The 16,876-nt window shown below is 33.2% G+C and overlaps 1 protein-coding gene across 1 annotated transcript in view; it reads left to right on the top strand.

Moving 5' to 3' along the window:
* Nucleotides 1–11,266, top strand: part of LOC120354674 — a 34,993-nt gene extending 23,727 nt beyond the window's left edge. Inside the window, exons 3-4 of the mRNA XM_039442072.1 lie at nt 8,814–9,013; nt 11,054–11,266. Coding sequence (XP_039298006.1) covers nt 8,814–9,013; nt 11,054–11,109 — 256 coding nt within the window. The 3' untranslated portion in view covers nt 11,110–11,266. The remainder of the gene's footprint in view (nt 1–8,813; nt 9,014–11,053) is intronic.
* The last annotated feature ends 5,610 nt before the right edge of the window (nt 11,267–16,876 follow it).

Here is a 16,876-nt window from a genome sequence, read left to right as displayed (position 1 = left end):
TTTGTAATTTATTGATTAATTCACACACATTGGATTTAAGCAGTTTCATATTTGTCCAATGTTGGCATGTTGAGAATGGTCTGATCTATGCTCAACTTAAGTTTGTTGTAGCCTTGTTCTAGAGCAAGGTTTCTTGTCAATTTGTATTTGTCTGAAATTAAATTTATTTCAGTTAAAATTGTAATTTCCTGAAACTAGGCAAATTGTGCTCTTTTTCTCAGGAATTTGTTTGTTTGTTGGAATTTGTATTGTCCATTTTTTTATACATGTTAGTGAAGGTTAATCACCAGCATGATTTTGTTTGTTCAATTCAACAAGTTATCGTTTGTTTGTGAGTTGTTGGAAGAACATTATCTAATCATATAGTTTTGTCTTCAGCAGTAACTTATCTTGTGAATTGATAATCAAAGTTTAACTTTGATAACTTACTAGTTGTGATTCTCCCTTTCATCTAGTTTTTGAACTCATTCATGTTTTATTGTCTGTTGTTTATATTGTCGGGGCTGAATTGTTTTGTGTATGAGTTCAAGATGGAGGAAAAAACACAGAAACAAATCAGGATGCATCACGCTAAACTGGAACAATTGTATGGCAGATTGCAAAGAATTTATGAACTATCTAAAAATGTCTCTGATCCAAAAGTTGCTGAGCAATTTCAATCTTGTATCCTCGTGTGTCTCAGACCATTTCGGATTATGAAAAGACAGAATTAGTGTTTAATGAGTTGGAACTTGAGTTGAATAAAGATCATGTTGTAGCATTCAACGACTCACACCTAGATCTGTTTCAGTATATTGAAGTAGCGGCTAACACTCTCAAACAGAAAGAGGCGACTGATGCTATTGCTCAATCTTCGGCAGCTACAGCAGCTAGTGCACAGCCGGTCGTGTCCGAGTTGGTACTGCCTAAAATCGACCTTCTGAAATTTGATGGGAACCAGACTCTATGGTCGGTGTTTTATGAACTATTTAAGGCATTGGTACATGACAACAAGAGTTTGAACGATCAGCAGAAGGTCCAATATCTTGTAAGTAGACTTACTGGACAAGCAGCAAATATTTGTCGTCATTTGCCACCATTGGCTAACAATTATCAAATAATTTGGCAGGCATTATTGACCCGCTATAACGAGCCACGGGCGCAAGTCGATGCCTATTTCAAACAAATTTTTGAATTTCGTCCAATAAAATCAGAATCAAAGGCAGGTTGTATTGCGATTTTGGATGGGTTTTGCAGTTCAATCAATGCAGTGAAGAGATTGCGACTCACTGATTTGTCAGACTCGATATTCCTCTATCATGGCTTGAGATTGCTGGATCCAAGTTCTCATAGAAATTTTGAATCGGCAATCCGTGACAAGGCTATGCCAACTTATACTGATTATGTCAAATTCATTGAAAAGCAAATTAAGACTCTTCCTTCTGATGAGAAACAGACTGAATCGTTTAATATGAGGCACAAAAAGGATAATAAATCAAAGGTGTTTGTGGTTCAATCTAATGATTCATCTAAGGATGCATCTAGTAAAAATCCAAATTGTCTGAAGTGCTCAAAACCGGGTCATCGGTTAGTAAATTGTGCAAGTTTCTTGAAAATGACTCCTTGGGATCGTTATTGTTTGATTAAAGGAAAGTTTTGTTGTTTTCGTTGTCTTGATGTGGATCAAATGAGTAGAGATTGTCGTAGTAAAACTCAGTGTGCTCAATGTTGAGAATCTCATCATTCTTTATTGCACTTTTCCAGATCAAGTTCCAATGAAGGTGTTGCATCCTCGTCGAACTCCAAGGCAGGTGGCACATCACCTATTAGTTGTTGTTCTACATCCAACGATGTAGAAAATTCGACCGTTGTGTTGTCGACTGTCACTGCACATGTTCGAGATTGTAATGATCAGCTTTGTGATGTTCGTTTCTTGGTTGACACCGGGAGTCAGTGTCATTTTGTTACAGCCAAATTGTGTCAGCGTTTGAGACTAACATTCCAGCCCATGAAAACCATTGTTTGTGGATTTGGTGGTGGTACTAGTGAAGTTCGAGGTCGTACTTGTGTGTCGATTCAGTCGAAGTTGGATCCTACCATCAAGTTTTCGATGGATGCCACAGTGGTAGATAAAATCATCGACAAGTTGCCTTCTTGTGAAATCGACAGATCCAAACTTCATCATCTTGAAAATCTCACACTGGCTGACAACAAATTCTACCTTCCTAGTAGAATAGATGGCATCATTGGTGCGGAGTTAGTTCCTCACTTGCTACATGGGAGTCCTAGTACAGGTGAATCGCACGAATTGATGACTGTTAATAGTGTCTTTGGTCACATTCTGATGGGAAGAGCGCCGATTCTCACTTCAACAACGAATGTGTCGAATTGTTTTACAGCCATCTGTAGTCCATTCGTTAGTAGTCCATCGTTGGATAGTTTTGTGGAACGTTTTTGGGAGTTGGAATCGTGCCCTGCACCAAGCTGTCAACTGAAACCGGAAGAGTTGGAGTGTGAGGTAAATTTTTGGAAGTCTGTACATCGTGTGAATTCTGGTCGTTTTGTTGTTGCCTTGTCATTTGCGGAGCCGCCCAGCAGCTTGAGAGATTCGTATGCTGTCACCGAACGCAGACTGCTGACTTTGGAGAGACGACTAGAGCTTGACAGCAATACTCGTATTTCATATCATGGAATATTGACCGATTACCTACGTAAGGTCACATGTCATTTGTAGCAGATCAGACAGACCGAGGTGGTTACTACATACCACATCATGCCATTGTGAAAGCAAGCAGCACTACCACGCCCATCCGAATTGTATTTGATGCTGGTTCCAGAACATCATCTGGTTTGTCATTGAACCAGGTTCTTCATGCTGGTCCCAAATTGCAGACTGACATTTTTGTTTTGTTAGTTAATTTTTGTTTGTTCCCAATCGCACTAACTGCCGACATTGAACAAATGTTTTGACAGATATTAGTGGAGGATTCCTGCCATCGTTATCAGCGTGTATTGTGGAGATTTTTGCCGGAGGATCCAATCGAAATTTATCAGCTCAATTGTGTTGTTTTTGGTGTTTCAAGCTCTCCATATTTGGCGCTTCACACCATCCACCAGCTTGTAGAGGAGGATGGAAATCGTTTTCCAGCAGCCAAGGCGAGAATACCAAGAGACATGTTCATGGACGACTTAGTCACATCTGTCGCCACAGAGTCAGAGGCCGCGGAGCTGTATCGTCAGTCCAAGCAGCTGTTTGAGGGAGGAGGTTTCTCGCTCACAAAGTGAACTTCAAATTCACCATCAATGTTGGAGAAATTCTCGGAGGAAGAGAAATCGTTTTCGTACAAGGATTTCGAAGCAGACAACTCCTTGCAATCTTGGGATTGAATTGGCAACCTAGTACTGATCTGTTTCAGTTTTCAGTCAAGAGTGGTGAGGTCGTCGCTACTAAGCGTTCTATTCTGTCAGTGATGGCTCGTATCTATGATCCACTTGGTCTCTTGTCACCGTTTACATTATTTCTGAAATGTCTTGTCCAGAAACTGTGGAAATTAGGAGTGGATTGGGACGAGAAGCCGCCTGAGTCTATCTGCACTCTTTGGGAGAATTGTCAAAAAGAGTTGCCTCTATTGTTGAAATTTGCTGTTCCACGTCACGTTGGTTTGTTTCAGGATTCTCACATCAGTTTGATTGGTTTTTGTGACACATCATTGTCTGGTTATGGTGCAGTTATCTATGTGAAGTCGCAGAAGGAGAGTGAGGAGCCAAGAGTTGTATTATTGTGTTCAAAGTCCAAGGTAGCAGTATCTAAAGTTGTTTCAATACCTCGTTTGGAGTTGTGTGCAGCACTCTTGTTGGCAGAACTTATGAATTCAGTAGTCACTATTATTAGTGAACGTTGTCATGTGTCTCGTATTGTCGCACTCTCTGATTCTACAGTCACCTTGTGTTGGATTAATGCTCCATCCGCGAAATGGCAAACTTTTGTTGGTAATCGCGTCGCAAAAATACAGGATTCTTGTATACAGGAGTGGATGCATGTTGCCGGAATTGAAGATCCTGCTGACTGTTTGTCTAGAGGTTTATCACCAGTTGAGCTTGTGAACTTTCCGTTGTGGCTCTCAGGTCCATCATGGATAGCAGAGGACGAATGCGATTGGCCCGTCCGAACTGAAATGGAAGAGATAGTGGATCCACCGGAGGCGAAAAAACTGTTAGTGTTGACAGTCACAAAATCTCCTGATTGTAACAGCAATGCAGTATATTCATTGATTGGTCGTTGTTTGGATTATGGTCGTCTTTTGAGAATTGTAATTCTTGTTCTCAAATTCTTACTAATCTTACCCCAATCAGAAGAATCAGATTCTGATGTTGCTGAGAGGTATCTATGTAAAGTGGTACAGAAGATACATTTTTCATCTGAATTTGTGCAATTAGAGAAGGGAGAAGATTGTTCTATGCGCCTACGTCGCCTGTCTCCATTCATTGATAAAGGTGTGATTCGCGTCGGCGGTCGTTTGTCTCATGCTGGACTTGAATTTGAGACTTGTCATCAGATGATCTTACAAAAATCCGACGCTTTCGTATCGATGTTAATTGTAAGGTAAGCCTACGTAGGCCTACTAGGAATAATACAAACAGTACTGCTACAAATATTAGTGGTAAGCCTACTGTGAGGAAGTGCTATAAATCTGTAAACATTCAACTGTATTCTGACAGTCATGGTCGTAATGTGCATAATGAGGTTTTGAATAATAGTTCACATAAGATGACTTCAGTAGTTAAACTTAGTGCAAAGTTTAGAGATGTGGTTCCTACTAATCCTATGTATGAATCTGATGACTTCATTGTGATTATGACTGTAACTAACGATGTGGCATCAAATGAAGCTCACTGTAGGCCTATTCATTCGTACATCGATCAAACAAGAACTAAGGTCAGCAAATGTCATTGTTTTTTCTGTGCCCCATCGTCATGATTTGCCAGATTGGTCCTGTGTAAATCAAGAAGTAAAAAAGGTCAATGATGAAATCGAACAAGCATGCAGATACTTCAAGAATACCACGTACAGAGACATAAGCAGAATAGGAAGGAGATTTCATACAAACAACGGGCTCCACCTGAATAGTATTTTTTTAATTAATGGATTGGAATTCAAAGAATTAAGCATAGTAAAGAGACTTTCTATAGAAATGGTTTGTGAAGCTGCTGCAATTGAAATTCCAAATGAAAAAATAATTGTTTTGTCATTGTACAGACCCTATAATAATGATGTTAACAACATTTTAACAACTTTCTATCCTGTCTTAATGATATATTATTATGTGCCATTTATAAATGTAATTATAATTTAATAGTATGTGCTGATTTCAATGTCAATTTTAATGTAAATGATAATTTTAACAGAGATCTTTGTAATTTGTTTGAATGTTTTGGTATCCATATCACTACAAATGAAATCACTAGACCAGGCACACTGAATGAAGGCCACTGTATTGATGATGTTGTGACTGATATTCATGATAGCAGATATATGACCCAAGTTATCAATACACATCTGTCAGATCATCATGCCCTACTATTCAAATCTTCAATAAATGTGAAAAATGACTCTCAAAGTTCTTCTACTGTAAACAAAAAGCTAGTTAGGTTAGTTAATGATCAGAACACTTATTTATTTGTTAGCTTAATTTGTAACATAAACTGGAGTGTAGTGTATTTGCTTAATGATGCTGATGATTAGTTTAAGAAGTTTTTTGATTTGTATATGTCAGCTGTTAATGCTGCTTATCCTCTTAGAAGTCTAAAAGTTAGTAAGCCAAAGTTGGATGATGGATGGTATACTGCTGATTTAGTGAAACTCAAACATAGTTGTGATAAATATTATAGCTTGCTAAAAATCTTTAAGACTAATCAGCTTAGAGATAAATATAAAAGCTGTAAGAAAGAGTATAGAATTGCTATTAAGAATGCAAAAATAAATTATTTCAATAACAAAATAGAGCACTCAAAAAATAAAACTCAAGCTGCATGGAAGGTAGTTAAAAGTCTTACAAATGTCAACAATAAAGCTATTGATTCACATAATGATAACAATGCTGATTCATTTAACAACTTCTTTATTGAAAAAGTTGAGGAAATTAGTGAAAATGTGCCAGTTGGTGAATATCTCAGCTCTCACTACATCAATAAGTGCAATACGTCTAATGTAACATTTAGTTTCCAACCTGTGACTGCAGATTTTGTGTACCAGAAGATAATTAGTCTTAGTAATTCAAGTTGTTTAGATATATATATGGTATTAATTCGAAGGTCTTAAAAATATCTGCCCCTTATATATGTGAAGTTCTGGGCTACCTTTTTAATGATTGTTTAGTTTGCAAGGGCATTTTTCCAAGTGTATTGAAAAATATTAAGGTAATACCTATACATAAAAAAGGTGATAAGAAAAACTTGAACAATTTCAGGCCAATATCAATTGTACCTGTGATATCAAAAGTATTCGAGGCCATAATGCAAGACCAGATATCAAATCATTTTGAAAGCTTTGGTATTTTTACTGAAAAACAATTTGGCTTCAGGCCATGTAGAAACACTGATAATGCAGTTACAAGTTTAGTAAATAGTGTTGTTGATGATTTGGAAAAGGGTCTTTCTGTGAGCTTTAGGTCATATGATATGTCTAAAGCTTTCGATACTGTTAAGCATAACATACTTGCTTAAAAACTTTCGTATTATGGCTGCAATCCCAAATCAATCAATCCGGTTATTTCATATCTAGAGAACTGCAACCAGTTTGTTTATAAAGATTGCCAATTCTCTAAGGGCAGAAAGGTTCATAATGGTGTCCCTCAAGGCTCCATACTTGGACCAATACTCTTTAATATATATTTTAACGACATCATTTGTAACATAGAAGGTAATCATAAAACAGGACTTCTCTTTGCTGATGATTTTTGTCTCAAAGTTAGTTGCAAATCCAAAGCAGGTGTACAAAATTGTGTAGTTGAAAGCTCTCTACTCCTTAATGATTGGTGTGCTAGTAATAATCTTTCATTGAATCTAGAAAAAATTTCTGGCATTATGTTCACCTACAATAGAAATTCAAACAATGAAGTAGGGACTGAACCCTTAAAATTTTTAGGTATTGTTCTTGATTCCAAACTTAATTGGCAACCACATGCAGAGTTCATTAGTAAAAAAATAGCAAAGGGACTCTACTTGCTGAGAAGGTTGAAGTTTACTGTAGACATTAATGTATTATTGAATGTGTATTTCTCTCAAATACAAAGTTTACTGTGCTATGGTGTACTATTATGGGGCTCTAGTACTCATGTCTCAAAAATATTTATACTTCAAAAGAAAGCAATTAGATTGATTTGTAATGTTGATATAAGGACCCACTGCAAACCTTTTTTTACAAAATTGGGAATATTAACGGTCTATTCTTTGTATGTATTATTTAGTGTTAGTTATGTACATAGTAATCTGGATTTGAAAAAAATTAATAGTGACTTTCATGGATATGAAACCAGAAATAGGAATAATATCAGAGTTCAACAGCTCAGGTTCACCACGTCACAAAAAATCTTCTCTACACATCAGTTAAACTGTACAATTCATTACCACTAGAAATTAAGGCATTGCCTCTTACAATCTTTAAAAGGAAATTAAAGGTACATAAAAATGAGCAGTCTTTCATGATTGAGACTAACAAAGACAGAAGTGGAGATATTTTCAAACTCATACCAATTTCAAGTTTGGTGGCGTTCAATGAGTTCAAGGAGAAGTTATTCAATGACTCAGGATTTAGCAAATCATTTGTAAGTATTTTGATGACAATCCTAGATATTAATTTGTATACAATTTTTATCTAAAACTAATAATAAATTGTACAAATTCAATACGTTCCTAGAACTTACAATTCAAATTATTTATTCTCCATAATAATACAATAAATTATAATTAAAAATACAAAGTAAAGCCGAATGACTTTCAATCCTTTTGTACACAAAACTTCGTTGATTCAAGTAACATAATAATATATATGCGCTGCCTGCAAAACTGCCTGCAGAAACTTTAAGTGATGGCAGCAAATATTAACTAGAACATTTTTATACAAAAATGCCAATTGGTAAAAATAATAATAATATTCGAGTGACCTGGCTGGCTCAGGTGTCAGAGTTTTCAGGTCGCAACTGATCGATTTCAGGGCCTCTGACATGACCTAACGACTGCTTTTTAGGCAGCCGGGATCGACGGCTTAACGTGTCCAATTGAAAAATGAGATTAAAATTAATATACTTACCAACTTTGTTGTTAGCGTGGAATATATATTCAATAGTTTTCTGTCTGTCATTCCTAAAATGTTCCAGGGAAAAAGAATGTTTGAATTCATACTACCACAAATCTGTTATGAGCGCTCCCAAATGGATAAACCCCTCCCCTCCTCGTCAATGTTATATAACTCAAGTGCAGTTTCAATTCAAACCTAAAGTCTGAATAGTACAGGTTGAGACTTAACAACATTTCTGTGTTGCCAAATTGTGCGGAATATATATTGTCTATTTCATGCAAGCCCTCATGACTGGAAATATTCAATTTGATAACACATAAAGTCGATGTGGAGTTTGGATATATCCAGATATATGAGCTTGCATGGAAAGATTGGAATTTCACTCAATTTAGCATTACGGATATATTTTTTACAATTCTTAACATGTACTATGCAGAGTATAATGTGTTTTAATTTGCATCATAATTAATGTGAAATCTTTAAAGAACATATTATAAATTAATTGTCATTTTAATGAAATATTGTGGACCTTTTTTAGCGTACAGGATGCTGACAGTGTGCAGATAAAAGCAATGTCTGCTTTTGGTGGGCGAGACTTCAATGCAATGACTATCAATATTCTAAGGCATTCATTGACCGGTGAAGCAGCTCAACAGTTCTCTATAACTACGGGAAAAATGAGAAATTTTCCTGCGAAAAATACATTTTCAGGGACAAAAATATGTTGTTCAATCTTCGGTAAGTTTGGTATAAATATTTATTGTATTCTATGATTATTTCAATATGATTCGAATTATTCAGTGCATTGTCAAATTTTATCGTTGGATATTTGGAATTTGAGTTGACCATTTTTAATACAGTTTGAGATAAATATATGTATGTAAGTACTGATGTTTGATAGTCAGTTGAACAATTTCGTCACAGATTATCTTCAAGGAAAACATATTATTGGTGTCACAACTATATCCAAACAAACTTGATTAATGAAAAACTATGCACAAACTTTATGAAAAACTTTTTGCACAAAGGCCGATTAAATTTTAATCGTGATTAATTTCACAAAAACCAATCAGATAAGGCTTTTTCGATAAGAAGACTTCTCTGATTGGTTCTCGTGAAATTAATCACAATTAAAATTTAACCGGATTTTTGTAACTGGCATTTTGGGATTTTTGTAACATAATGACTTTCATGACATTATTTTTCCATACATTAGAACATAAAATTTCAAACCCCAGTCATGGTGAGATACTTTTACTGGGCTGATTTCAAACGTGTAATTCTGCACCAACTTGCAATATTACAGATGGTTATTTCCATCAATTACTTATTGTGCCCTGCTAGTTGCTATTAAACTTTTTATGAGAACTTATGAGATTTTATATTAAATTAATTAAATCAATTATTGTTTATTATTGGTAAAACAAGACTATTTATTTGTATTATACATATAGATACTATCATGTCTCTTCATAAATTATTGGAGAAAACTTGCACAGTACTCATTTTTTTCTTGAAGTGAAGAGCAGTTTTCGAGATGCATCAGATGAAAACGTGAAAAATACAACCAAGCATTGGCTCCAGCAAGCCTTACCAAGGTTGCAAAAAAGGTAATTCATTTGAGAATTATAGTAATTCAACCATTCTTCTTATTTTTCCATGGATACATACATTCGTGTAATGTAACGTTTCTTGTAATTTCAAATTGATGGAGTTCCCAAAGTTAGTCTAAAAAATTGCATGGTTGCCTGTAAAGTCGGTATACGGGCGAAAGTTTTACGTGACAACGACTTGAGTGGTAAAATAATTTCAATGTGAATATTCATTCGTATAGTAGGAAGAAGGATGAAATAATAGTAACAATTTAAAACATTTATTTATACAAAGAATTATATTTAAAACATTAATTTATACAAAGAATCTCGCACTGAACCACAACATTGTGATTACTACAACATAACCTATTCACTTATGCATGATTATGTGATTATGCATTATTGTGATTACTACAACATAACCTATTCACTTACTCACCTAAGCAGGCGCAGTCGCAGGAGATTGCTTGCGGCGCCTGCACAGGTTGACTGCTCTGTTTCACTCTCTCTCCAGGTGAATGCCTTCAGATTGCTGGCTGCTGCTAGCTGCGTTGCTCGCCACTGCTCCTATTCGTGCTCTTTCCAGACGACCGTGAACTGAAACGAACGCTCTCACTCGCTCTCATTGTGAGCGCATAACATGGGAACGTAACGCAGTTTCTTGAAGTGTCACCCGGCAAACCAATTTATAAGACGTTGTCACGTCAATATTATTTGGATTTGGTAGTGTAAGGGTCCACTACCAAGAATACAAGAATTATAGGAGTACTTGATCTTATACAGTTGTTTCCAGGACACTCAGTCTACGAGGCAGAGCTCCACCACAGTGGTTACATTATTTTCATAAAATGGTCCACTATCAAAATTTACCAACAAGTATTGTATATGAATTTTGTTTGAAAGGTATGAATAATTTTAAATTCGTGGGCGCCCTCTCACTCATCCCTTATATCTGCCACTGCTCATACAAGTTTCTTTTTCATTTTTCCAAGTGCCTAAAAACAGTCACGGTAGTCTATTTATTTCGTTGAACTGATCTTTTCAACATACTACTACTGTATTCCATTCAGTTCGAAAAACACTTCAGTGAAAACTATACAAGTTTTCCTCTTTATTAACTTATTTAAAAGGAGAAAATTAGGCATTGCTTTATTAAGAAAATGATCTATTGCTTTTTTAACAGCAAGGAGTAACGACAGAAGAGACACCAGCTTCAGGGACATCTCAAAATTTGTCTAACGTTTAATTTTACTATCTAATAAAAATGAAATTGTAACGTTTACAAAAGTTGCAATATTATTTACTCACGAAAACAATACATTTGAATTTTCCAATTCTTGTTCTTCCAAATATTCACCTTTGTACTAGGAATGTATTATGAAATCGATTATTTTTTTGATCCTTTAATATAGCTCAAAACCTTTCCACATGATTCAATTATTTTCATTTACACGTTTTGAATGTTTAAAAGGCATTAAAAGATAATACAGTGGAGTTCATAAATCCTACTCAATTTATAATACAAATTTTGTGCTATATGGAACAAACAAAATAATAAATTTAAAGAATTATATTACTTGAAGTATATGGGAGGTATGAAACAATGAGCCAAACGTTGTACAGTGAGATACAGTTATTTGATTGGATATGACTATAAATTATGATTCATATATATAACTTATATCACTGGTTTGTCGTTTGTTTTGTATAATTTTTAGTTATTTTTAGTTCATAAAGAACCTCATAGATTAAATAATGGTTCACTGGTGTTCCACGCAGTTTGGAGCAGCTGAGCCATTTCAAAATTAATTCTGACTGGAAAAACTAAAAACTAAAAACATGGAGAAACTAAATATCATTGAGACTTCAAGCTGACAAAATGGCAAACAAATTAGAGGAAATTAATTGATTTCAAAAAATTAAAGAGGTAAACAGTTTTAGAGCTAAAACCCTACTGAGTAGTTGTATTGATCCTATAATATAGCACAAAACCTTTCCACATGATTGAATTTTCTTTATTTACACGTTTTGAATGTTTAAAAGGCATAATTATATTAAAAGATAATACAGTGGAGTTCATAAATCCAAATCAATTTGATATTGAATATTGATTTATTGATTATATATTAATATTATCAATATTACATATGATATTGATTATATATTGATATTAAATCCTACTACTGATATTGAGGTAGCTGAATTTCTTCCAATATGTAGAATAGAATGACTTTTAGAGGATAAACACATAATATATGTAACTGTGGATAAATTAATAAACATTGATAACTATTATAGCTGTTAACACAAATAATTAGCTGTTAAATAGGATACTTTATATTGTTACTGCTGGAGGAATGTCCCCGCATGGGCCGTGCCTGTGCGCGGGGACCGAGTTGCATTGTATTTTGATCAAGTACTGCACAGTGTAATAATTTATTATTATTTTCAATAAGAAAAATAAACGTACACACATATATTCACATATGTATGTATAGGCCTGCATATACACATTTATATCGTACATACATTGATTGATTGATTGATTGATTGCCTTTATCAAGGGCGGAGTTAGGACTCCAGATCCTCTCTGTCGCACAACCCTAAATACATTCAGAGAGAGAATGAGAGAAGAAAATGAGGATAATAAAAATTAATGTAGAATAGGATCTAAAGAGAAGATATAATATAGAACTGAGAATACAAAAAAAAAATAAAAATAAGATTGGAAATCATTAAAGATAATATATTAGAAGGAAGGAAACACTATGAAGTGTATTTTTAAATATTTGTGGTGTAGGTCGACCTTACAATATTTTTAGAAGATTCTCTACCAGTTTCAATTAGCCATGAGCAATGATTAATAAATTATTAATTAAATTTTCAACTGCCGATTAATTACATAGAACGAAATGTTACTATACCTTCGACACATCATATGAATTAGCAGCGGTTTAGTTGTTCATTACCTTCCGCCTCCGCCATAACCACCCCCACTGCCAGTGCCTCCATAACGACTTCCGCCAGCCATAACCGCCAGCTGCAAAAATACAAAAATACAACAAAATTGCACAATGAATAACAACTAAGTAAATGGTTCAAAGAACTGATAATGAGGGAAGTTTGTAGGACTGTTATTTCAAAAATTAATTTGGGTTGCTATAATGAATTATCCACTTGTGAGGGACAAACGCCCTTAAATGCGAATTGAAGTTTAGAGTTGAGAGTAGAAATACAGAAGATCTTATCTATATACAGGTAGCAGTGAAAAGCTACACATATCTCAGGCCAACCACTAACGTAAGGTATCATCAGATTTTTTCAACTGAACAGTGAAAAACTTGAACATTAGTTCCAGTCGATTCCAAAGCAGGTGTGCAGAAAATACCACTGTTTATGATTGTGTTCATGGGAGGTTGCGGTACATGTACGGCTTCGGCGAAGTGAGCAGTAACCAGAAACCACGTGACTGGTGCACCACTACTTGCTCCCAAGGAACGAATATCGAATTCTGGTTCACAGTTTTTTGGCGCGCACTTTTGAAATTAATCGTTTACAGAGCAGTGTTGACTAAATAATAAAGGTGTTATAAATATAATCATTTCAGTTATATATTATTTATTATTATTGAATCAATAATAATTATTAATTTATCATTTGTAAAAAATATATTTTTAATTTTGAATGAAAAAGACTAAGAAATTGTCAAAAAACCACAGATTTATTGATACTTAGAAAGACCGGTTTCGGTTATTATACCATTATCAATCTCTGATAAACTGATATATATTTTTACTTAAATTTAATTACTATATATGTATATATATATATTTACTTATATTTTATTTTTTACTTTTAAATTTATTGTACAAGCTTGTCCAAGCAAGTATTATTTTTTATGTAGGTTGCAACAGACCTTATCAAAAATAAATATAAAGAAAATAAAAATCTCAGTACCCTTTTTTTGAAATATTTTATCACAACATCAATTCAATTTATTAAAAACACACAAAACAAGACAAAACAAAATTACAAAGATTTACGAAACAAATAAAACACAATAAAATGTTACAAATATAAAAAAACAATGGGCTTAGTGTTTGGGTGTGTTGGAGAAGAGAAAAAAAAAGAGAGGAAGGTACCTAGCCAACTATGGTTTCCCATGTAATAGGCAGGCAAAGAAGAGAAGAGAAGTAATGAGGAAAAAAAGGAGGGGAGAAATGGGGGGAAGGAAGAAATGGGGGGAAGGAAGAAAATGACATGTTTCGGTCATTTATGCCATTTTCGAGTGATATGAATTAAATAAATAAATACTACTGGAAGATTCTTATTTTGATCATATGTTAGTGTATTCATATGTTTTTATGAACTAGGACTGTAAATTTTGGGTTTAAATTCGCATGATTGTATCAAAAATGAGGTTATTGGTGTCTAATTGGATTAAGTTTATTATTTTATCTCTGTTTAATTTTGCTGCTTTATAAATATGAAATTCTTCTTTGACATTCAATTTTGACTTTTATTACCATAATTAAGTATTTTCATATTGTAATTTATATCTGTAAAATTATGGCCTGAAACCATCAAGTGTTCAGCAAATGCCGACTTTTGTGTATAATTTTTAGATTTTAGTGCTTGGATATGTTCTCGAAACCTGATATGGAAATTTCTACCCGTTTGTCCGATATAGAATTTGTCGCAATCACTACATTTAAGTTCATAGATTCCAGATTTTTTAAACTTATCATGCTGTACATTTAACTTTGATTTCTTTTTTATCAATTCGAATGCATTATTCGTTGTCCTATAACCTAGAATGAATTTATTTTTTGTAAAGATTTTTCTTATAGCTTTATTTAATTTTGTGTTATATGGAACACAAATATATTCCTTATTTCCTACATTTCCTTGATTATTTTGAGTTCTATTCTGTATTAATTTTCCTTTTTGTTTGTAAATCATTCTATCAATAGTTTTGGTATTATATCCATTTGTTATTGCCATATATTTTATTATTTTCTTCTCTTTTCTGTAATTATCTTTTGACATGGGAATATTTATTAGCCTGTATATCATTGCATTGAAAGTTGAATTTTTTTGTTGCCAAGGATGATTTGAATCTCTAGGAATTATACAATCTGTATGTGTGGGTTTTCTATACATGCTAAAATCATGTTTGTTATCTTTCATACTAATTGTTAAATCAAGAAAATTTATTTCATGTTCTTGAGCTTCCATCGTGAATTTTATAGAAGGTGATATTGAATTTAAATATAATTCTAAATCTTCATGTGTTTTATCTTCATTATTATACAGACATATTATATCATCAACATATCTGTGCCAATAAATAATATTTTTCTTTAGAGGATTATTATCATTCATTATTTTAGATTTTTCTAAATTGTTCATGTATATGTTAGCCAGATAACCTGATAAAGGAGAGCCCATTGCCAAACCTTCATTTTGTTTGTAATTTTTCTCATTGAATTTGAAATAATTTTGATCTACACATACTGTTGTCAATGCTATTAGATCTTCTATTTCATCATTATTTATATTATTATCTATCAAATTTTGTTTCAGAATTCTAATTGTTTCATCTGTTGGAATACTAGTGTACATGTTGGTTACATTAAAAACTAGGAAAATAGCATCAGATGGAATTTTTATATCTTTAATTTTTTGAACTAAATTATATGTGTTTTTTATGCTATGGTTTTCTCCCATTATTGTCTTTTGAGGTAGAATTTTATTCAAATATTTGCAAACTTTGTATGCAGGAGCATTACGATAATTTACTACTGGCCTTATTGGTATTCCAACCTTATGTACTTTTGGTTGGCCTCTAGACATTGGAGATAAAGGAATTATCATCTTCATTTTGAATTATTGTTCTGCTCTGGAGATTGATTTACATTTAGATATGATATTATTTATATTTTTACTATATTCAAGAGTTGGATCTTTTGTTAAATTTTCAAATTTGTTATCTCTAATGAATTTCTCTACTTTATAATTATAATCGGTTTGTTTTACGATAACTGTAGTAATTCCTTTGTCTGCTTTTGTGATAATGGCATCCTCATTCTTCAATTTGTTTGAAATAGATTTCATCAGTTCCATATCTTCTTTGGATCTTTCAAAAATTTTATTTTTACTAATATTATTTCCTTTTTCAATTGCATTTATGAAATTTGTTCTTAATACGTTTTGATCCTCTCTTTCTTTCTTTCTTATAGACGTTTCCACTTCCATCAGTTGTTCTTTCATGACATACACTTTGTTATCTAAATTTATATTATATTTTAATGCTTTTTGATAATAAATTGTTCTCTTTTTCAGTGAAGTCAATATTTGTAAGGTTCTTCACTTTATCATATGATTTATATTCTTCAATTTCATTGTAGTAGTTATTATCAGTATTTTTCTTTTGTTTTTGGATCAACAAGCTAATTTTCTTTGTTTGTGTGAGTTTTTTCTTTTCAATGATAGGCCTAATCCACGTTTCAATATGGATTTCGAATTCATCTATTGATTCGGCATGGAAATGATTCTCTATTTGCTCTTTTATTATCTGATTCTTTTTGTTCAATCTTTTCAATTTTGAATATAAATAATTTATCTCATTAGACATTTAGACACATCTCAATTAGACACCAATAACCCCATTTTTGATAGAATCATGCGAATTTAAACCCAAAATTTACAGTCCTAGTTCATAAAAACATATGAATACACTAACATATGATCAAAATAAGAATCTTCCAGTAGTATTTATATTTATTTAATTCATATCACTTGAAAATGGCATAAATGACCGAAACATGTTGTGATAAAATATTTCAAAAAAAGGGTACTGAGATTTTTATTTTCTTTATATTTATATTACAAGTAGTCCTATACAAGAAAGAGATAAACTTATCAAAAATGCAATGTTGGCTACATCAGGTGAATACTACCATTTTAGACCTAATGTTATCTTATCACAACAAAGCTGGAGTAT

This window comes from Nilaparvata lugens, chromosome X (genome assembly GCF_014356525.2).
Source record: "Nilaparvata lugens isolate BPH chromosome X, ASM1435652v1, whole genome shotgun sequence".
Classification (NCBI taxonomy): Eukaryota; Metazoa; Arthropoda; class Insecta; order Hemiptera; family Delphacidae; genus Nilaparvata; species Nilaparvata lugens.
Note: the sequence above shows the minus strand (reverse complement) of the source record. Positions and strands in the feature narration are given on the sequence as shown.